Here is a 23,916-nt window from a genome sequence, read left to right as displayed (position 1 = left end):
GATGATAGCAATGGCTAATATTTTTTTTTACTTTAAGCTTGAAGCAGGATCTTGTACGCGGTGAACCAAAAGTTTTTGATTCGTTTTCTTTCTTTTGCTCGCCTAAAATGTGGTGCCTTATTCTCAGAGATTTTAAGGCCATAATAGTGTCTTTTGGCATCTATTCTTACAGTGCATGGTGAGGCATATAGCCAATCCCTTGTTATAATTATGTATGTAATTATAAAATATACATATATATATATACATATACATATATACTCTTTTACTCGTTTCAGTCATTTGACTGTGGCCATGCTAGAGCACCGCCTTTAGTCGACCAAATCGACCCCAGGACTTATTCTTTGTAAGCCTAGTACTTATTCTATCGGTCTGTTTTGCCGAGCCGCTAAGTTATATATATATATATATATGTGTGTGTGTGTGTGTGTGTGTGTGTTTGTGTATGTATGCATATATATATATATATATCTATATATACATATATTTTCTAGACACATACACATAAAAAACAAACAGTTATTCACTGAGTTACTTCCCCTTTCAGTGAGTTACATCCCCTTTAAGGACCTAAGTAAATTAAAAAAATTAACACATTTTGCCATTTCATCGGTAGCTTATTTATGCCGGCAGTGAAGAATTCTGGTGAGCAAGGGGTGATGAAATCACGAAAGCCTGTTTTTTTCATCTCCTTCAGATTTGAAGTTTTTTTCCTTGCAAAAAGTTGTCTAAAGCCAGGAAAACATGATGGTCAGTTGGTGCAAGGTCTGGTGAATATGGTGGATGACAGAGTAATTCCAAGTTCAGTTCCTGTGACTTGAGTAGTGTTCTTTGTGCAACATGGGACCAAGTATCGTCTTGCAAGAGAATTGGTCTGTCTATTGACCAATGTTGATAGTTTAATTGCAAGTTCACTCATCATTTCATCCAATTGGTTGAGGTACACATCCGCTGTAATTGACTTACCAGGTCTCATGAAGCTGTAGTGGATGTCACCAGCACTGGACCACCAAAGAGACACCATTAGCTTTTTTTGGTGAATATTCTTCTTTGGATAGTGTTTTGGCACTTCACCTCTACCCAACCACCATACAGAATGCTTGCCATTTATTGACCCCTTTTGGGGGTTAATAAATTAAGTACCAGTGAAACACAGGGGTCGATGTAATTGACTACTCCCCTCCCCAAAAATTTCAGGCCTTTTGCCTTTAGTAGAATGGATTATTATTATTATTAAAGTAAGCTGGCAGAATTGTTAACATGCTAGGTAAAATGCTAATAAACAGAAGAATACTGAATTCACCACTATGTAGCATATAGCTACAAACATTGATATTCAGAGTTCAAATCTTGCCAAGGTTGACGTTAACCTTTAATCCTTCTGGGGTCAGTAAAATAAAGTACCAACCAAGTACCACTCTCACATGCATCAAGAATGTGAATCCTAGTGTTTCATATTAGAAATCAATGATAAAAATTGATTTCTACCATGTGTAGAACAATTCAAATTTGGAGTGATTGATGCACACGATTACAGCTGACGTAGCAAGAAAAACAACAAGAACCACATATCGACAGATGCTGATTGAACTTTCTTACCTGACAGTATCTGACGGCACCGTAGTAAGTCTGTACACCTCCCATGTACCTGAAACAACGAAATTTCTCAGCTGTCCATCCAGGGGCGCAATTCCCTTGAAATCAAACAAAAACATCATCAACAACAACAAAAACAACACAAACGATATGTCATGCAATTAGCAATCTCTGGGATTAATTAATCTCTTCGTGCATAATTACTGAAGAATGTTCGTTACACTGAAGTAAAATTTAGCATAAGGGCATTCCATTTCAAGGAAGTGTGTGCGTGTGTGTGTATGTGTCCATGTTTTTGTGTTAGCATCTCAAACATTGATATATCTGATATTGGTTTGTTTACATCCCCAAGATCGTTGCCAGTGCCGCAGGACTGGCTCCTGTGCAGGTGACACGTAAAATACACCATTTTGAGTGTGGCCGTCGCCAGTACCACCTGACTGGCCCTCGTGCCGGTAGCACGTAAAAGCACTCACTACACTCTTGGAGTGGTTGGCGTTAAGAAGGGCATCCAGCTGTAGAAACTCTGCCAAATCAGACTGGAGCCTGGTGCAGCCTTCCAGCTTACCAGCCTTCCAGCTTACCAGCCTTGGTTAAACCGTCCAACCCATGCCAGCATGGACAATGGACGTTGAATGATGATGATGATGATGATGATGGTGGTACACACACACACACAGATGTACATACATACCGTCAACTGATGGCAATACTTTGTAAGGTTTATAATCAACAGGGACCAAAGATTCATTGTTGGCAGCGTCAAGGATTTTAGCAGCAATGAAGAACTCTTCTCGGACACCCCACCAGTTCTCTTTGGCATTGATCGGTTCCATGCTTCCACTGAACCTAGAAAAAAACAAAAGATTTCACTGAAAAACAATTCTGGAAGAACGATGTAAGCAGACACCCCAATAAGAGCTGCATGGTCTATTAGAAATAACAATGAAATAACTCTCAAACCATGCCATGTTCCTTTTTAAAATGGTATCTAAAACTGCATTGAATAACAGAATCTTAAATACCATACAGTAACATTGTTCACTTAGTATTTGGCTTTATTTTTTGATTTGGTTGAATTTTGGTTGGGTTTTTTTTTTTTGCTGGTCAGTTATTTTTAGTGTTCTGACAGAAAAAAGTCATTCTAAAATTGTTTTTTTTATGTAAGCGTGCCCAAACAAGTCGAATGCCTACACTGAACAGGTTTTACAGCCACATCATCCAAACTTACAAGGTGAAACCGGGCATAGCTGCTAGTATATATATACATATATATATTTGTGAATTGCTGACATCAAGTTCTGAAGGAATGAATAAAACGAATAAAACGACATGAGAATTTCATCAATTTTACACAAAACTGTTTGACTTAAGGGATCTCTTTCCTCTTTCTTTCTTTCTTTTTTCCTTCTTACCTGTTACGGAAAAGTGAAAACTAACGATGCCATTTTGTCTAAAATGGAACACAGGATATTCTCATTCATATTTTGAATTTCTGTTTTTCCGTGTTCTTTTCAGTTTACATTTTGAGCCCAAGGAAGACGGACAACCAGTCGATAGAGCCTTCAATTCTTTCAATTCAATAAACAGAGTCAATCTCTATTTATTACAAATCACATCATGCTCTTCTTGTTGTATATTTATCCTTGAGAAAAATTACATCACTCTTCATAAATTATGATGCTGATGATGATGAAGATAAGGAGGAGGATTAAAATGATGATGATCATCATTTACATTATTATTATCATCATTATTATTATTATTATTATTATTATTATTATTAACAAAAAAAAAAGGTATATTTCGAATCCTTATTATTCGTAACTGAAATCACTGTCATCTCTTTGACACTTGCAATGATAAAAGAGAAATTTCCTGCTTGTTTCAGCAATTCTCTATTGTAATTGTCTGTGGAATGCCGCCAGAATTATGGCTACTTTCAAGAATTACCAATATTACCAGAACAGAATAAACAAATGCCTTTGGAACCAAGGAAATCACTTATCATCATCATCATCATCATCGTTATCATCATCATCATCGTTATCATCATCATCATTATTATTATTAATATTATTATTATTATTATTTAGTGACATTAAGGTGGGGGTAGAGCAATGGAGTACTTTGTTGTTGTTGTTATTGCTGTTCTTTAGCCCCAGGCCAATTATGATCCAGCTGTGATCATCCTATCTGCCTCCTTTTTTTTTTTTTTTTTTTTTTTCAAACAAAGCATTTAGGAGAACATTATTGTGTCCTTCCCTTTTTGAAAAATGGCAGTGTGCGTCCTAGGAACACCATTACAAGAACATGTTTGAAATGAGATTTAAATAATATAAAAGAAATTGTAACTTACTTGGACACAGGGTTTGCCTCGAATTCGTACACATTCTCAGGGTTGACAAAATAGTTATTATAAAACACAGGTTTACCACTGTGGATCTTAACAGTACTTTCATAAAGGGCTGTGGAATTATTTTCAGTGAAAGCACTTCTTGTGTACATGTGTGGGGAGGAGACCTTTTCAAGGGCAAATACAGACAATATACTGTAAGCTGTGTTGTTATGAAAGAAGTTTGATGTAAAATTAGTTGTCACGTCTTTCAGCAGAACGATATCCTGGTCATCGCCAACAGAATTATTAAAGAAGTAGTTCTCATAGAGGAGTACTTTCTGATAGTTGTTGCCACTAATTGTCAACATACAACCATGAGTACCTGAAGAAAAGATGTTGTTTGTGATATTTGCCTCAATAGCTGTGGCAAAGGAATTGGTGTGAATAATCATACTGCTTCCACCAGCATTTCCCAACAAAAAGTTGTTTGCAAAAGACATAATTTTCGTGTTCTGCAAATAAATGTCAACCACTGGTGGAGACGTCAGATTCAAAATTTGAACGCCATTGTCTTCAATCAAACATTTCGCAAATTTTACTGATGGGTTTATTTCACCAACATTCCGATATGTGAAGGCGCCATCCTCATTTCTTTGTAATACCGTACTTTGCAAAGTGTGCTGGATTCTGCTGTCTGAAACAAACAAATAGCATACATTAATATTATTAATTAATAATTAATACAGTGATGCTTCGCAGTACGAGTTTAATTTGTTCCATAGCCGAGCTCGTTTTACGATTTACTTGTTTTACAAATCAATTTTCCCCATTGAAATTAATTAAAATATAGTTAATACATTTCAGCCCCCAAAACCTGCCAAAAAATAATCTTTTATGGGTTTTAAAACAGAAAAGGTGCAGTTACAAGAAAAATAACAATTATAAAAACATAAAAGAAAATGCAAAAGAAATATGTAAACTGGTTTTATTAATTTAATTATCTTTAAAATGGGACGATTTGTGTGCAAAGAAGACAACGGAGTGGAGAGGAAGAGGATTATTGTTTGGAAGTAGAATCTCCTTCCATTACAACTTCAAGAAGAACAATTTCTGGCATTTTCTCTTTCATTTCACTTAATTTAGGCTTCTTGGACACATTTTCTTCACTTTTTACCCTTACAGTCGTTTCATTAGAAACATATCTAGAGAAGTCTGCTTTTTCCTGCCTTTCAAAATGCTACGGAAATACACCAGAGCGGAGTCATTAAATAAAGCAGCCTGCACGACCTGTAGTTACCTTTTTCAGGATGATATTTCTCTATACAAATTCAGAAACATACTGCCGCTTTGCCAACACTGCTGTTATGTCACTCGTAGAGACAGCATTCTCTGCAACACATCCTCTGGGGAACCTATTTCTTCCACCACATCCAAATAAGGCTGCTGAAGGTGCAGGAGTTCGTCTACTGTCAGTTCCTTTGAATGTTCCTCGACGAGATCACTAATGTCCCCATCGTCAATCTTGAGGCCCATGGACTTGATAGACATATACTCAAATGTGTTCCAGGCATGACCATCCACTCTTTTAGTCTATCTAATACTACACAACTCCAATCTGTCTTTCCTAGTTTTAAAATTGTAAAGTGTGATTTCAGGGAATTTGGTTGCTATATCTAGAAGATCTAACTGGCATAATGGTCCCATTGTTGTTAACAATAGTGGTGGTGGTGGTGGTGGTGGTGGTGGTGACAATGGCAGTAGCAGTGATGGTGGCAGCCGTGATGCCAATGTTTTTTTTCTTTTTTTTTTTTTTGCCTCTAAGACATCTCTAAAGGAAAACCTCTTCCAGTCCCTCACACACATTTATGATTGTAACCACCACAGAGAAAAGTTCCCCCTTAATCATCCCCGCTACAACCACCACCATCATCATCGCTAAGAACCCCAGATCTAAAAACCAAAACATCAAAAAAGTAAGAAAAGAGACATTATTAGAGATTAATGCTTACCGATAATTCCTGTTGATGACTGCGGCAAAGTGACAACTTCTGCTATGAAACCATAGTCTCGACTGGCCACAGAAGCATGCATGTGTAAGGTTAACGTGTGTGGTTCCTTAGAAGTACGATAAAGCTTTTCGACAGTTTCAGAAGATGAATTCTTCATAATTTCTCCAATCTTTTGCTCATTGCCAAAATCTCCATCAAATATTTCTATGACATTTCGCATAAAATCTTCCGAAAACAAGTTCATTTGCAGGAAGCGTAGCGCCAGCTGTTTGTCTCTGTATTTACTTTTAATGGACTTGACACAGTCGATTGCGGTAGAAGAATATTTGTAATAAACTAACATCTTGGTCTCAAGAATAATTTCTTTCTCCAGTAAACACATTTCTACTACTCCAAACAAGAAGTAGGGTATCGTGCTTTGCACAAGAGGTAAAAACGAGGCCATCTCTGAGTTTTTAGAATCCCCATTCAACACAAGAATGTTGATTCCATAACCAAGATTAGCAGTGATATTTTGCTCTTCAATGAGAAGGTCTTTTAATGGAGATATAAAATCAATTCCATTTGAAGCACAACCGCTAATATTTACCTGTTCAATAATTGGTGTATGATAAACAGACTGGATGGCACCGACCTTATTGCCATGAAGCACTCCAGCACCATAGATATCAACGTATTTTATAGTCGACTCTACCACTTTCTTCTCTTGGAGATTTTCCTGATAAGATGACCTGGAAAACCGAATGTTTCCCCAATAGTTATATTCTTCTGCAAGGTTACGTTTGCCACAGTGCAAAAACGTGTAGTTTTCATTCTGGATACAAGACATGATCCGATAATCAATCTTCTTGGTGCATTGATTTAAGGAATCTTCGTCTCCTTTGCAGTAGTAAGAGTACCGCCAAAAGGTTTTGGTAAAATAAGTGGTTAAGCCATAAATGTAATAATCAAAAAGATGCGATGTATAAACTCTAACGTTAATAGTTTCAAATCCTAGTTGACGACAAATCACTATGCCAACGTTCTCTGGAAGTCTTTCATTGCACATGATATCCCATTGTTTTGTGGAATCATTATAAAACTGCAGAAAACCTTCATTTGGTGTGACACCACCAGAAAGCCTTGCTTTTTCTTTAGATATCTGCTGCATTTGGAATGAGACTGAGTGTTTGCGTATGTTGTTCTCTTTCTTTTTTACTGGACTGGGAAGCATCAGGATACGCTGATGAGGAAGACCTCTTGCATCCAAGGTTCCCAACACTAAAATACCAACATTTGGTCTGAAGAGTAATATTGCTCCAGGTTCAATCTTTAGAGTGATGCCTGGCATCACTGTGATGTCATTGATCACTTCATAATGGGTTGCAGACGCAAATAAAGACAAGTCTTTTGTTATTCTACCACCAAGTTCAAAAGTATTACGTATTGGATATTGTTTCGTAGTTGAAAATGAAATGCTCTTGAATTGATTTTCTAGAAGATAAGGAATGTAATTGGCAATTGCAAAATTGTTCCAGGAATCAAAGTCAAATATCTTGCTTTGGATATAATCTTGGGCAGAATTTCCCCACCAATTTTCAGTGACATCAACTACACTATCCAAAGACAGACAAGTTACACCAGCAATAAATTCATATCTCAATTTTGGGTTTTCAAACAAATTTCTGTTTAAAACCATTTGTTGAAGTCCTTTAAGTGCCACAGCAAATGATGATGGTAAATTTTCATCTCCTTCTGTCTGAGTTCCAAGACCATTGTCATAGAGTTTATTGTAGGAAAAGTTTCCCACAATTGGGTACATGTACTCATAGTGACTGTTAATATCAAAATTTACGATGTATTTGCAAGTATTTTTGTCGAAAACGTTTAGCACCATGCTGACATTTTTCTCCATTCCTATCAAATCAAACAAACCAAGACGACAATTATTATTTTTCCAAATAGAATGAGAAATCTTAACATCAGCAAAATAACCGTTGACAATGAATGCAAAGTCTTTGTTCATCTCAAACATGGTATGGTTGATCTCGACAGAATGCTTGAGATGTTCTTTCACATCATTGACACGTGGCAGTTCAATTTCTAATCCACCGTCCATATTGTCTTTGATGTTGCAATGTGTTATGTGCCATTTCCAAACATTATTGGCAAATTCTACGTGGTTATGCTCAGCCTTGATTGCCTGCTTGTTTCCTTGGAAACGGCACCTATTTATCACGTATGAAATTGTACCAACTCTTTGAGGACGTGTTAGTTCTTCGTAAGTGGCGATGAAATTTTCGTGGTATTTGGTGACGCTCGGTACATACATTGCATGAATGCGACTGTTTAGAATGTTCACATAATCCAGTCGAATGCTCTCCTCCCGGAACCTAAAGTAAAGCTCCTGCTTGTCGTTGGAAGGATCATTGTAATGTTTCGTCATAAGACCAATATCATTATTGAACAATGTACAGTTCCGAAGATAGATTTCAGGTTTTGGTACTTCGGTACGTTGTCCTGGAAGATACAAGGAAAAGACATAAAACAAAAAAAATTACAAATTATTGATCTGAGGAAATGAAATGGTGACAGGGTTTGGAAGAAGAACTGAAAAGGGGACAGTGGCAGAGACTGGAAATGGAGAGAGAAAAAGGGAGTTGGACAATGGTTGCAATAGGAGATTAGGGTAGTGGGAAGGATGTCTCTTTGCGTAAACTCTACTGATGCTATGGAATTCCAGATCAATATCCAATAACAAGAGTTTTCCCACTGTTTGATAACATTTGGTAGCCAACAACTGCGGGTGAGCTTTGTATAGCATACAAGGTTTTTACCTGAATCTTATTTAACTTATACATGGACATGTAAGTATGTATGTATGTATGTATGTATCTATCTATCTATCTATCTATGTGTGTGTGTGGTTTTGTATTGGTGTAAGTACCCCACATTGCTCAACAACCAACTTTGGTGTTTACATTCCCGTAACTTAGCAGTTCAACAAAAAGACATCAATGGAATAAGTACCAGTCTTAAAAAATATGGGGTCAATTTGTTAGACCAAACCCTTCAAGCAAGTGCCCCAAGATTATCACTGCTACAGCCATCACCAGCACCACTACCACCTTGTCACTACTATCACCTTAACACTACTATCACCAGTGCCACTACTACTACTACTACTACTACTACTACTGCTGCTGCTGCTGCAACCACCACCATTCTCCCCACTACCACCACAACCACCACCATAACAAATACTCACCTAATATAATAGCAAACGTGAGCCGTCCACTCATCGTTCCAGATACATGAAGCAGAACAGTGAGAAGATTTCCTGAAGACATGAGAGGAAAATCAATAAGATCTTCCTCGATATAATACTTCTTATTATTATTGATCACTGTTACCTTCTCAACACTGGTCACGGGGTTATAATTCAAGATCTGGATGGTTGGCCTCAACTTGTAATCAGTTGATTGTATCACATAAGAGAATTCTTTGTTAATCTTGAACTTTCCTGGTTCGGTTATAAACATGGTGGTTTCTTGTGTGAGAAAGAAAGATTGGCTTTCCTTTAGGACGGTCACCTGATCAGATCTCATGAAGTTACGTATACCAATTGCTTCAGCTTCTGTGAAGAATGGATCGTATGTGAAGCCACTGAGGGAATTGTTTCGGAATGTGCTGTATGCAGTTTCTAAAAAGGGGTATTTCGTAACGAGACCGTTACCCTGGCTCCTGTACACATTACAGTGTTCCATTCGGTTGTTGGTGTATGGGTGGTTAAGTCTAATGTAGATTCCATCGGCACTGGAGTCCGTTACAGTAACATTGCTTATGTCGTAGTAGTTGTAGTCGATCTGCAAGGCCGACGAGAAATGCATGGTGGAGTAATCGTGCATGCCGGCTCTATCGATCATAACACTTCGAAGTTGGGTCTCCTGTTTATTTTTGATCTTTGGAACTGCTGCCAGAGTGATCCCTGAAAAAATAATCAAAGCATAAATAGGGATAGCAATAAAAAAACCATATCAGAATCCTTATCTTCAGTACCAACAACAATACATCAAGCTAATGGTGGACCAATATCTAAGTTACTCAACATGACAGAAAAAGGAATGAAGTCTTCAAAATCACACATTACCGTTTTAAAAAGAGAATGACACACTATATGATGTAACATTAGATACACTGTGCCACCAGAATAAGAGCTGGATTCTTTTCGATCCTTGATCTTCTGCATCAAAGCTGATCTGGAGTTAAACAACAGCTGAAACTGCAACCAATTCTAAATCTCAAAACAGGGTCCTGAAAATCCCTAATTTATACAACACACTATTTTATCGTCCGATGAGCATCCTTGGACATTTTTCACCTAAACACATCATCCATCTTGGTCTGCATTCATTGAGGGAGGTCTTCGGAGAGGCATCCAGTGTCTCTGATGTGTTGATGTATATATATATATATATATATATATATATATATATATTGTACTTGGATGACCAGCTCAAGTACGGCCATGCTTTGGCATCAATAGCAGTCAGTCATTTGCCAGATCTTGTTTAGCTCACCAGCAATGTCCCACAATGTAGTTCTGAGGTCACCTCAACTTAAAAGAATGTTAAAACTCAGATGGCTAAAGCATGGCCAGCCCTAAACAAATTGGACATTGTCTGGATATCAACCCTGTCAGACAACATTACAAGAATTATTTCCATACAACAGTAAAGTCAGTCCTTTTACATAGAGCAACAGCCTGGGCACTTACCAAAAAACTGGAATCCAAGCGAGATGGAACTTACACCCAAATGTTAAGAGCAGTCTTAAACATATCTTGGAGAACTCACCCCCCACTGAGAAACAGCTGTTTAGAGCTCCTGCCTGTTTCCATACAGTTTAATCTTACATAACCAAAGCATGGCCTTCACTCACAAACAAGTGTAAACTGGAAATATGTACCATACTTTCACAAATTGTTTAAGGGATCTGTGTAGTCATGAGCAGACACAGACACCCTCTAAGGGAGATCTCATCCTTAAGCTTGAAGAATATTCTGGATATCATAGAACAAGAGTGGAGGCTACTCCAGTACTACGTTACTACATATTTCATTTGAATAGGCTGGAGTTAATGTGAAGTGAAGTGCCTTGCTCAAGGACACAATGTGACACCCAGTTCAGGAATTGAACTCATAACTTTACAATTGTGAGCACCTACACCCTAACCACTAAGTCACATACCATCACAACTCATAAATGACCCCTTTTTCGATACCCACAAATTGCAAGGCCAAATCTCTGGCAACTTGATATGGCATAGTTAAAACTACATCACAAACTCTGGCCTTCTTTAGCCATGGACAGCTGTTGACCCTCTACACAGGTCAATAGAGTACTTGTACTCACAATAGAGTACTGCTCCACAACAATGGAATAAATGCTACACAATCTTAGAGTACTGCTGCTCACAATGACTGACCAGTGGCCTTAACTCTGACCCACACAGCCAACCCGCTTGAAATAACAGTCAGCTTTCTCTCAAATCTGGTGGTGGTGGGGTGGGGACGATGATGATGATGATAATGGTAATGTTGATGATAATGGTGATGATGATGAAAGAAAAACAAAACTGAATAGCTGGCACTTACCTGACCATGTTGGAATTTGGCAATGTATGAAAACATCTTGGTCATGGGTACAATCTATTGGGGTTTGAGATTCAGATAAGCATTTGGTCAAATCAGTGTCTTCCTCTGTACATGAAACCCAGTTTAATAAGATTGATGTCGACGTAGGGGCTGAGGCTTTCACTTGTGGTTGACCAAACCGAGGGTTATATGCTAACCCCAACTGGTTGCATGCTACTACAGAGTTCTGTTCAGTCCAACCCTGTCATTAAAAATATTTCATGTTAATTAGTTTTCAATCAGACTTAATTTTTCATTACTTTCTTAACCAAGGACAGTGATATTATCTACATTATTAACCACTACGCCATATGCCCACGGGCATTATCTCCAAAAGAGATAACATTCTCCCCAAATTCATCAAACCACAATTGGCCAAAACATGATTTATGCAGAGAACCAGAAACAAACAGCATCAGCTGAATTCCTTCCTGGCTGTGTGGTAAGTAGCTTGCTTACCAACCACATGGTCCTGGGTTCAGTCCCACTGCATGGCACCTTGGGCAAGTGTCCTCTACTATTGCTTTGGGCCAACCAAAACCTTGTAAGTGGATTTGGTAGACGGAAACTGGAAGAAGCCCGTCGTATATGCATATATATGTATGTGTGTGTATCTGTTTGTCCAGCCCAACATTGCTTGACAACCGATGCTGGTATGTTTACGTCCCCGTAACTTAGTGGTTCGGTAAAAGAGACCGATAGAATAAGTACTAGGCTTACAAAGAATAAACTCTGCGACTGGTTTGCTCAACTAAAGGCGGTGCTTCAGCATGGCCACAGTCAAATGACTGAAACAAGTAAAAAAGAGTATACCTTTGTAATGGACTGCAAACAACATATACGTGTATATTCATGTGAAGAGTATCATTCATTCACGTCGTCACTACTCTGAGTTTGTAGGTTACGAGTATTTATCATCAGAGTAGCCCACAGAGCTTCCTGTTTGGTTTATATCGTCTTTGCAAACATTGACAAATTGATATTCAGCTGGGCATTATTATATCCAGATTACCAGTCTTGAATGACCAGCAATTGTCCTACCCACTGACCAAACAATAACAAAAGAGAGAGTTAAGAGTAACACAAGAGAAACTTACCTTATTGCAAACTGTTCCCCAGGTGCCACCGAGTTCCACTTCAAGGCGGCCTTCTTGTTCAGTGCAGCCATCAACCAATCGAATTGGAAACGTCATGTTCTCGACAACGGTATTGTAGTTATCTTCCAGAGAGAACCTAACCCAATCTTCTTTCCTGCCATCTGCAACCAATGCCCCATACACTATCATACCGACAGAGTTCTGAAACGAGAGCTTGGTTCCAGGTGGAATGGTCAATGTTGCTTCCGGCTCAATGTAGATATCTTTATCAACAGTGTAAAAACCTTTCGGTAATACTTTATTTTCTTTCAGTTCTCCGCCAATGATTTGACCTCGCAGGAAAATGTTTTTCGAGTCTGGCCGAAGATCTGGAGTGAGTTGACGATCCCCAAAAATCCTCTCATCGGCTAATGCCGGGAAGAAATTGATGACAGCCAAGTTATAACGGTCAGCTCGGTCAAATATTCTGAGATAAAATTTTTGATAATCAGGAGAACCCCAGTAATTCTTTGTGGCATCAATTGTTTTAGATGGATCGGTTAAATGCGTTGCCATTTCTCGAGTTGAATTAGGGTTAGAGATTATGTTCATTACTGCAACCACTTTACTTGATGAAATTATTAGAACAGCATTAGCTTTGGATCGAGGGTTTAGAAAAGGAAATGAATTTTGAATATTATTGTCCAACAATTTATTATTTACAAACCTTAACGATTGTTCAGAAGATTCTTCAGTAAGCCTGATGTTAACAGCATAAGGACCATAATTATCCCGAAATTCATTACCATATATATCATAATCTACAGAGAACTTAGCATACCAGCGTGACACAAGTATATCTTCCCCATTGTTCATAAGAAGAGCACCATTTAAATGATCCCTGAAGGTATTATTGGCTATTCTACCACGAGTATTTAATACTGGTGCCATTAATATAGCTTGTTTCCCATTTGAAACAAACTGACTCATTGTTACAGAAAAATTGGTCGTCAAAGAAGTGGTATTACAAGACAAATATTCTATAGCCTCTCGCAGGTTATTTTCAAAGAAACTTTTATCAATAAGCACATCTGCTGACTTACAGTAATTACCAACACGAAATGCCGCCAAAGTATTTTCTGAAAATCTACTGGAGTAGGAATATATATCTAAACCTTGTTCTATACGAGATCTGTTAAGTTTCAAGAATTCCAAATAGACACCGTAACCTTGGTTTCCGATAGCACTAGTGTGATTAAACAAGATTCGACCACCCGAATATGTGATGTTGGCACCAGCAAGGGCATTGTTTTGCAGAAGGGTGTTGTTAACATTGACAATTCCTGCTCCTTGGAATATTCGCAAACCTGCTTCATAGCCATTATTTGTTATTTGTGTAGAATTGATCCAAACTAAACATTTCATGTCTTGAACAGAAACGCCATGGTGATTATTGTTAGAAACATTAGATTCGGTGATCCAAAAGTCTGGGGTTGGACCTGTAAGACATAAAAAAATGGCACCATTTAATAAATGAAGGAAATTTATAATAACTTCCATAAATTATACAAGGGAATTTATCAAACAACAACAACAATAATAATAATAATAATCGTATAATAATTCTGCTTGTTTGTAATGCTTCCAAGTGATTAGATGGAGACAGAAGGGAAGGAGGAGAGGGAGGAGAGTGGTGGGAAAGGGGTTACTTAGCCTGTCTGTAACGCTTTCACATGATTAGTTGAAGGGAAAGGTGAAGAACAAAAGAACAAAGGAGAGAGAAAGAGGGGGAGTGTTGTGTATTAAGTCTATAAAATTGTGCATAAAGTATATAAATTATGTATACAAGACTTGACAAAAATAAGTACTGGGGTTGGTTTGTTCAACTAAAAAAAAAAATCTTCAAGAAGGTGCTCCAGTTTGGCCACAATCCATAGAATGAAACATGTATACGAGAAAACAGCTACAGTGAACATCTGCAAGAATTGAACATGTTCATGGGAAGGTGAACATGCATCAGTGAACAAGCTGAGTTGCAGAATTGCGTGAGAGAGAGAAGTGACTAAAAGTGACTGAAGACATATCGTTATTGGCTGTGGTGAGTGATTAAAGACTTACCAGTATTGATCATTGTGGATAGGAGTGCTGAAAGTATGAGTGACAGCTGTGATAATGAGTGACTAAAGACTCATAAATATTGGCCAATATGAGGGTGATTTGTCTTGTTTTCATAAGCTTTGAATTAAAATCTTCCACCAAACTTTAGTCACAATTTATGTTCCTAACTCTAGCTTAATGATAACTAAATTATTTTACTAAATTCTTTGTTATATTTAAAGTAATTGAAAGAAACACAGAGCATCTCAAAGTAAATATGGTAACAAAAGGGTTAAAATGTATAAAAGAGAAACAATTCTTAACCTCTTTGATATCAACCTGACTAAAACCATTTCTGGCTCTGTAGTACAAATGTCTTGTTTCCATAAGTTTTGAATTAAAATCTTCCACCAAACCTTAGTCACAATTTATGTTCCTAACGCTAACTTAATGGTAATTAAGTTATTTTACTAAATTCTTTGTTATATTTAAAATTAATTGAAAGAAACACAGAACATCTCAACAGAAATACGGTAACGAGAGGGTTAATGAGTCACAGAAGATTTACCAATACTGGCTATTGTGGGAGAAAGTGACTAAAGGCTTACTTGTTAAGAAAAGAAGTGAGTAAAGACTTACCAAAATTGGTTGAGAGTCGAAGCAAGAACCTGATACAATATTTAAAGACGGAACAGTATCCTCGTCTTTTAAAATTGAAATTGATGCTTATAACATTGGAGAGAGTTGTGATCGACTGAGGGTAGCTACCATTCCGTATTGGCACCGTCTTTGTCAGCGTTTTACTAACATCTCCATAAGATATAATTAGTTCACCTTCACTGTTGGGGTCACTCTCCAGCAGCAGGAAGTGCAGGGTAAGCTGCATGTTTGCACGGGTTTTAAAAGTCTGAAACAGAAATAGCTAACATTACTTACAACAACAACAACATCAACAACCATCATCGTCATAATCATAATAATCATCATCATCATTTAACGCCCGCTTTCCATGCTGGCATGGGTTGGACAGTTTGACTGAGGTCTGGAAAGCCAGGAGGCTGCACCAGGCTCCAATCTGATCTGGCAAGGTTTCTACTGATGATGATGATGATGATATATATGTGTGTGTGTGTGTGTGTGTGCATGTCTTTGTGTCCGTGTTTGTCCCACTGCTTGACAATCAGTGTCGGTGAGTTTACATCCCCATAACTTAGCGGTTTGGTAAACGGAACTGATAGAATAAGTACCCAGTCTGAAAAAAATAAGTCCTGGGGTTGATTCATTCGAATAAAATGTCTTGAAGGTGGTGCCCCAGCATGGCCATAGTCTAATGGCTGAAACAAGTAAAAAATAAAAGATGTGTGTGTGACTTTGTGTCTGTGTTTGTCTTCCACCATCACTTGACAACCTATGTTGGTGTGTTTATGTCCCCATTATCTTGTGGGTTGATTAAAAGAGGCCAATGAAATAAGGATTAGGTGAAGAAAAGAAAATAGCAGTCAATTCATTTGACTAAAATTCTTCAAGGTGGTGCCCCAGCATGGCCACAGTCTAATGATTGCAACAAGTAAAAGATAAAAAAGATCTCTAAGAGTAATTAGCAATTGAGACCAGTTCCAGTTGAGAAGGGGAAGAGAATCTCAAAATTCAAGAACTCTCCAAAGCTGACAAACCATTTGAGAGAAAGGGACAGCCTCATTGTCTGGAGATAAAAGGAAAGATATGGAGATTGGGGTTTCTGCTTCAAGAGTCAACATCGGCATAACAATTATCCAACCTTATTTCCAGGAGACAAAAAAACTTATAAAAAATAGAACAAGGAAATTTACATAATTTAAACAGAAAAAGGAACGCTCTTGCACCTCCATCTTGTCTGCTACTTACATGGTCACATCCAGGAACCACAGTATCATAGGAGTTGGTGTGAACAACCTGCTCTCCCAATTCGAGTGGGTAGCGGTTGTATTGAAGTTTTACACGTTTGCAGAAGAAAAAATGTTCATCGAACAGTCTGTCGAAATCATGGAGTAGAGTCTTGTTGATGCTGTAAAACTTCACTCCATCTCCCCAGTTGCGCTGGATCACAGATTTTTCTATCTTTACTTCACCTACCACTGACTTGACAAATATACCATGACCTGTAATGATAACAAACCGAAAATAAAGTTTAAATTAAATTAAAACACACACACACACACACAAACATATATATATATATATAAATCGTGATGGCACCTGTACCAGTAGATCACTAAGAGCATCGTCTGAGCGCGATCGTTGCCAGAGTACCAGCTGTCTGGCTTCTGTGCCGGGGGCACGTAAATAGCACCATTTGAGCGTGATTGTTACCAACGTCACCCTCTTGGCACTTGTGCCAGTGGCACGTGAAGAGACATTCAAGTGAGTTCGTTGCCAGTACCGCTGGACTGTCTCCCGTGCAGGTGGCAAGTAAAATACACCATTTCGAGCGTGGTCGTTGCCAGTACCATGTGACTGGCCTTCGTGCCGGTGGCACATAAAAGCACCCACTACATTCTCAGAGTGGTTGGCATCAGAAACTCTGCCAAATCAGATTGGAGCCTGGTGTAGCCATCTGGTTCACCAGTCCTCAGTCAAATCGTCCAACCCATGCTAGCATGGAAAGCGGACGTTAAAAGATGATGATGATATATATATATGTATATATATATATATATATATATATATATATATATATATATATATATATATACATATATACATATATGAGGGGGTGCTGTAAAGTTAGTGGCTTTGAGCAAAAGAAAATACAAGCGGATCAGTTAAATATGAGTTTATTCAACATATTCCCTTCTCAGATTCCCCTCACTTACTGTACCAGCCCTCCAGTTCATCTAAGACCTGTATAAGAACTCAGAAGGTTGGGCCTCCAACCAGGCCCTTCATGATACCTTTAAAGGCAGGAACTTTTCAGCACCTCTCATGTGTGTTTGTGTGTATTTGTTTTGCAAAATTCCTGATGTGAAATCATGAGTTAAAAACAGACATCGTTATATTTTGGGATGGTCATTTTTTTTGGGGGGGGACAGAACAGGTGGAGACACATGGGATGGAGAGTCACTGAAGAGGTCACAGGATGTGTGACAAAAGATTTCCAGACAATGGACAAAAAAATAGAGTTAAGGCATCTGCATCATTTTGTAAATGGATTGAACTAGTAAAGAAAGCAAATGGCTGTCACATTGAACTGAAATAAGAACTAAACACGCCACAATGAATTGGCCTCTTTATAACATATATTACAAGCCTCGCATCAGTTTAATCTGATTTTGAGAAGACTCTTAGAGGCAATTCTGTTCTTGGGCTATAGCTCAATGACAAGAAAGTGAAGAATGAAAACATCAACTCACCTCTATTATTTTGAATTGTACAATTTTCTATGTTGACTTTGCCAAGAATATAAGTGAGATTTAAAGCATCATAGGCTCCGTTGGATATTGTGACATTGTCCATGAATGGCACAAAAGGACTGGCGCTAATAGAGGCATATGGATGGTTAATGCCCAGTACTCCTTCACGGAAGACATCCAAACCTGCAAACTCTACGTCAGAGTACCAAATACTGGAATCAGATTCCTCCATCTTGGTGTTGGTTGGTTCATTAGTGACGACTTGTGTGGAAGAATTATAGAACTCAATACCCCGCCAATGCGTTATGGCAATGCCAGGCTGGAAACCTTCACATTCAAATCCGATTGTCTGCTGACCATCTGCAATTTTTAAAAAATTTGAAAATTCTTTGATTATATCACTGTTTGATAAATTTACTGAATAAAAATATTCATAATGTTTAAATTGTGTGTGAGTGTGTGTGTGTATGGATGTGAATGCATGTGTATGTATATGGATGTGAGTGTGTGTGTGTGTGTGTATGTGTGTGTGTGCACGCATGTGTGTTTATATATATGACATCTCCACAATATAAGTTATCGACCCCTTAGCACTAGAAAGATAGGTTATTGTTTACATGTGCAACGTGTCTCAGCAATGCCAAGTTTAAATTTATTTATCTTCAGAAGTGATTTTAGACTCAGCCAACTTACCACAGATATGTAGGCCTGCTTTGATGGTTGTCCATCCAGAACATTCTGTGAGAGAATCCTCACTGCCTGTACAGTTTGGTTTTTCGAACAGTAGGTAATCCGAGACATTCTGAGAGAATGAATGGTAAGTAAAGTTGCCTTTGAGGAACCCCAAGTGTCGACAAGTCACATTTGCATCTTCTTTGGTAAAGCTGAAAGAAGAATGGATATTAAAGGGAGGTAATACGCCTGTTTACGTATAGACTATCAGTGATTAGCTAGGGGTCATGGGTTGTAGGTGAGCACTGTATGAAAGACCCTTGCCAGGTCAATATCACACATTGTCCATCTATTTTCTCTGACCACTATTTCTGGAAGCATTGTGGAGGCACAGTCCTCAGGTACCTCTTCTATACAGTCCCATCAGAAGCAGCCATCCTCACACTTTTCAGCTGGATTCTTTTAAACCTGGAACTTACTGTTCCAGTCTCATTTGCAAAACACTAAGTCACAGGGACATAAACATACAAACACTGGTTGTCAAGAGGTTGTGGGAGGTGGGGAGGGGGGCAAACCCAGGCACAAAGACACATCTACACACACACATACGTACGTACCATCATCATCATTTAACGTCCGGTTTCCATGCTGGCATGGGTTAGATGGCTACGTTATGAGGACGTAAACACAGCAACATCAGTTGTCTAGCGATGGTGGGAGTACAAACACACACAAATACACACATATATATGACAATCTTCTTTCAGTTTCTGTGTACGAAATCCACTCACAAGGCTTTGGTCGGTCTCAGACTATAGTGTATATATATATATATATATATATATATATATGCAATGTATCACCAACCACATTCTACTAGCACCACCACAGCACTACTTACTTGTTGTAATTGGTACAAACGCCCCGCCATTTCTGCTGATGCAACAACTCTAACCTCCCGTCCATTGTCGTATTTCCATCCACAAGACGAGCATCTGTCCTCCAGGTTCGTTCCTTCCCAATGACGTCGTCGTAGTCACGATCCTTCGTAAACACAATCCGTCCACCAACCTCTTCACTTCCCTGTATAGAATTAGACACAAGAAAATTATACATAAACACACAAACACATATGCATGCATGCACACACACCATCTACAAATAGACAATTGATAACCAGAACCTGCAGAAGAGCCTGATGAGGATACAGTTAGATTTCAATCCCTTCTATATATTAATACACATGTACACACAATGTAAGAATGGCAAAATCCCAAGATCAGTCCCCTTGAAGCACATCTATTTATTCCAATATTACATTCCAACATGGAATTGCTATATTTACGTGAGGTCCATGTTAGAGTTGAACATTCTAGAAATATTGCTTACAGAGTTTATTCTACATTAAAAGAAGTTGGAAAAATTTTTGGTATTACATATTCACCATTACACATGTTTCATTTGCTAACAGCAATTACAAAATTGTATATGTAAGAGGTATCTACCATATTTCTCCTACATGTTCAATTTTGTAATTCCTAATAGTAAACGAAACATGTGTAATGGTAAATTAATAATACCAAAGCATTTTCCAACTTCCTGTTTTGTTTTATATATATATATATATATATATATATATATATATATATATATATATATATATATATGTATAGTTGAAATTTACAGGAAGTCAAAAGACAAACACAGGTGTATAAACAACAAACAGGTGTATTAGTTTAACGCTTGGGAAGGTGAGAAAGACTTTTACATTTCAAGCCTATGCTCTTCATCAGAAAGGAACACAAAAAAATAAACAGAGAGAGAATAAAAAAACTTTAGGAGCTAGCGGTCAATCATGGTGGCTGGCTGGACAATGGTGTGTGTATACACACACACACACACACACTAAAATAGCAACCTCAATATCAGAATTCTGATGAATGCCTGTGAGAGTCAGTGTTAGTTCCTGATCATTCCTCCTGAATAAAAAGGGAAGATGACTCACTGTTGACCATATCAATGGGGAACTGTGACAGGGATGATGTTACTGACCTTCTTTGGCTATTTACTCTGGATACTCTAAGGAAGCACACACACACACACACACACACACACACACACACACACACACACACACACACACACACACACACACACACACACACACACACACACACACAAAATATAGGAATGACACTCTGGCAATGTTAGGCCATATAGAATTGGAAATGGTTAATGGATTCCATTACAAGTTATATTTTTAAAAATAGATAAAAATATGCACAATGAAGTTTAGATAATTTTTGAAATCTTTTTAGATGAATTTAAAGACAAAAAACAGATTTATTTCATTTAGATGTATTAAATATTCTTACTTTATGTTCCAAACTGTTTCTCTAAGAGTTCTTCAAAGAAAAAAAAAATTAGTGCAATTCTAATGTAAGAGCTGGTTCTTCTTTGAATCACATGAAGTAGCACCAAATGAAATATTGGGTTGGTGCATAATTATTGCAGTCTTTTTCGACAAATTTTATTCAACAAAAGCAATAACATGTAACAAAAACATCCTTAAATGATTATTCCGGAGCATATTCACCATCTACTTCAATTTCTGCTTGGCGCTTTGTTTAAATATTTTGTTGAATAAAATTTATTATGCATCAACCTGATACAATCGTGGAGAGTCCATGAATGACATCTTGGAATACACAGCTGGTAGCACCACTGTGCGGCGCCTTGGGTAAGTCTCTGTAGGTGTACAAGATTGACACTTAGTGTTCTCAGAGAATTAGTAACACTGGCAAGACCTGAAGATAATGGTTGTGTGAATGCTTGGATTTCTCATGAGAATGGTTCGATTTTGTTAGCAACATTTGAGACATATCGATTGTTGGATCGTTAGCAAAAGATAGATATAAGGATTGGTTGTTTGTCATTAGCAACAGTAGAAGACAAGTGCTGGCTGTTGAGTCATGAGAAACAATGGAGATAAGGATTGTCCAAGAGTACAGATCAGCTCTGCTAATGGCAACGAGTGTACTCCATATGTACTCTATGACAACTTTCATGGATAAAACAACTAAGGTGGCTCCATGTGGTCAGTACCTGCACGAAATAGCAGCAAATTTCCCCACCATCATAAAACAAGGGCACACTAAATTATAGAGTCCTAGATAAACTGTGGCTGAATAAGAAATGGAAAAGCTTCGATCATATGTCTGCAAAATCAGAACAGGCATGTCTAAACAGAAATACTGCATGGAAAACTAGATAGATAGATAGATAGATAGATAGATAGATAGATAGATAGATAGATAGATAGATACATACATACATACACACACACATACATACATACATGCATACATACATACATGCATACATACATAGACATAAATATCAAGCCATGAGAACGCCAGATCAAACCGACAAGCATATGAATAACAAGAATATTACTTACCCTAGCAATGAGGGTACCATTGACGATAAGTCCTTGACCAGGAGCGAACTCTAAACGACAGCCCGGTTCGATGTATAAGCAACCACTGGGAGCAATTTGTATGGATCCTTTAATTTTGTGAGGATTGTCCTTTTTCATTAAAGCTCGGGGTTGGTCTACGCGTCCCCCGTACGGGTACCTCGTTATAATCGGGGTTCGACATCGCTTGGGTATATAGTCGAGATAATATATTCTTCCGTTGGCTACAATTGGTTTACCATCGCCTGTTCTCGGTGGAGGTGTTATTCCTTCTCGGGCTTGAACCCGCAACAACGGGGAAACGGAAATACAGACGAGAAGGCCGAGGCAGACATTACAGAGTAATACCAGGTATTTCGCCATGCTTCCTGTCTACGGGTGGAACTTCTTTCCCCGAGTATATATGTGTATATATTAGTACAGTGACTGAAATATAAATAAATAAATAAATATATATTGATCACTATACTGGAAGCGATTGCTTTTCAATGATAATAAAAAAAAAATAACTGGAAAGAAACGAAAGTTAGGTTTTTTAATCCGGGTCACTCGTCAAGGAGACATACTTCGTCTAAAACAATGAATTGTTTTTAAGTTTTCAACTTCCATCGCGACAACGATTATTAAAAATATGGAATGGTGGAAGTAGTAGTTATTAATAATAATAATAATAAATACTGATGGTAATAAGTAATGTGGGTCGCTGTGATCTTGTTTAGAGGGTCATTCAGTTGAGATGCCCTAGTTAGTGAGTACCTACCTGTCGAGCTGATGAGTAACAATCATAGTTAATATACAAAAGAGCAACAGAAAGTCTGCCTACCTGGATGTCAAAACATCTACATGTTTTTCATTTAAAACTGAACAGTCCGTTAACGCGCACCTGTTCGAACCCCCTGCGGATATATATATATAAAAGTTTTTACATGAACTGTCCGAAGAGGGGTGTTTGTAAAAGTGGTCCCTGTGAGAGATAGAAAGTCTGTTTCCTCTGTTGTGGTTATTTTTCTTTAAATCCGGTTGAATCTACGTGAGGAAACTTACCTGACCTAATTAGCTTTTCTTTTTTTTTTACCTGTGGACTCACATAGGTATAATAGGCAAGCATTGGTCATGTGACACGATCAGCCTGACATCTACCTGTGGGATAGTGAAGCTTTGAACAATAACAAGACAGAGAAAGAAAGGGAAGCTTACTCTCTCTCTTACCGACTCGACCACTACCACCACCACCACCACCAGCACCACGAGCACCACACCTACTTCTAACAATAACTTCAACACAATTACGCGGAGGGAATTTTTTTTAAGCAGTCACTGGATCTGTTAGAAATAACACTTAAATTCCCTCAAATCACATACTACCCTCATAAAAAATAATGGCTGAGTACATCCATATGCGCGTGTGTGTATATACATATATATATATACATATATATATACATATATATATACATATTGTGAGTTACAAGTGATGCTATCTGTGAGATTCTCAGCTTTTTTAGCTGCTATTTTTCTGAACTTCGGTATATGGTGAAGCAAATATTTTGCTGATCCCTTAATTATATGTATACACACACATATATA

At 37.9% G+C, this 23,916-nt stretch overlaps 1 protein-coding gene across 2 annotated transcripts in view; it reads right to left on the bottom strand.

The window, feature by feature from the left end:
* Positions 1 to 548: 548 nt before the first annotated feature.
* The window catches only part of LOC106878360 (protein bark beetle), a 56,395-nt gene continuing 33,027 nt past the window's right edge, over positions 549 to 23,916 (bottom strand). The window contains exons 1-14 of one of the 2 annotated variants that reach the window (XM_014927552.2): positions 23,153 to 23,480; positions 22,312 to 22,755; positions 19,753 to 19,934; positions 18,873 to 19,063; positions 18,180 to 18,539; positions 16,675 to 16,928; positions 15,430 to 15,697; positions 12,715 to 14,192; positions 11,579 to 11,819; positions 9,191 to 9,910; positions 5,944 to 8,442; positions 3,956 to 4,628; positions 2,291 to 2,445; positions 549 to 1,694 (exon numbers count right to left, since the gene is read on the bottom strand). In XM_014927552.2, coding sequence (XP_014783038.1) covers positions 1,504 to 1,694; positions 2,291 to 2,445; positions 3,956 to 4,628; positions 5,944 to 8,442; positions 9,191 to 9,910; positions 11,579 to 11,819; positions 12,715 to 14,192; positions 15,430 to 15,697; positions 16,675 to 16,928; positions 18,180 to 18,539; positions 18,873 to 19,063; positions 19,753 to 19,934; positions 22,312 to 22,692 — 7,593 coding nt within the window. In that variant the 5' untranslated portion in view covers positions 22,693 to 22,755; positions 23,153 to 23,480 and the 3' untranslated portion in view covers positions 549 to 1,503. Of the gene's footprint in view, positions 1,695 to 2,290; positions 2,446 to 3,955; positions 4,629 to 5,943; positions 8,443 to 9,190; positions 9,911 to 11,578; positions 11,820 to 12,714; positions 14,193 to 15,429; positions 15,698 to 16,674; positions 16,929 to 18,179; positions 18,540 to 18,872; positions 19,064 to 19,752; positions 19,935 to 22,311; positions 22,756 to 23,152; positions 23,481 to 23,916 lie in introns of those variants that run through there. The other variant, XM_052974751.1, reaches the window with a different exon arrangement.

Source organism: Octopus bimaculoides, chromosome 19 (genome assembly GCF_001194135.2).
Source record: "Octopus bimaculoides isolate UCB-OBI-ISO-001 chromosome 19, ASM119413v2, whole genome shotgun sequence".
Classification (NCBI taxonomy): Eukaryota; Metazoa; Mollusca; class Cephalopoda; order Octopoda; family Octopodidae; genus Octopus; species Octopus bimaculoides.
The sequence above is the reverse complement of the archived record's forward strand: the minus strand, read 5'-3'. Positions and strand labels throughout refer to the sequence as shown.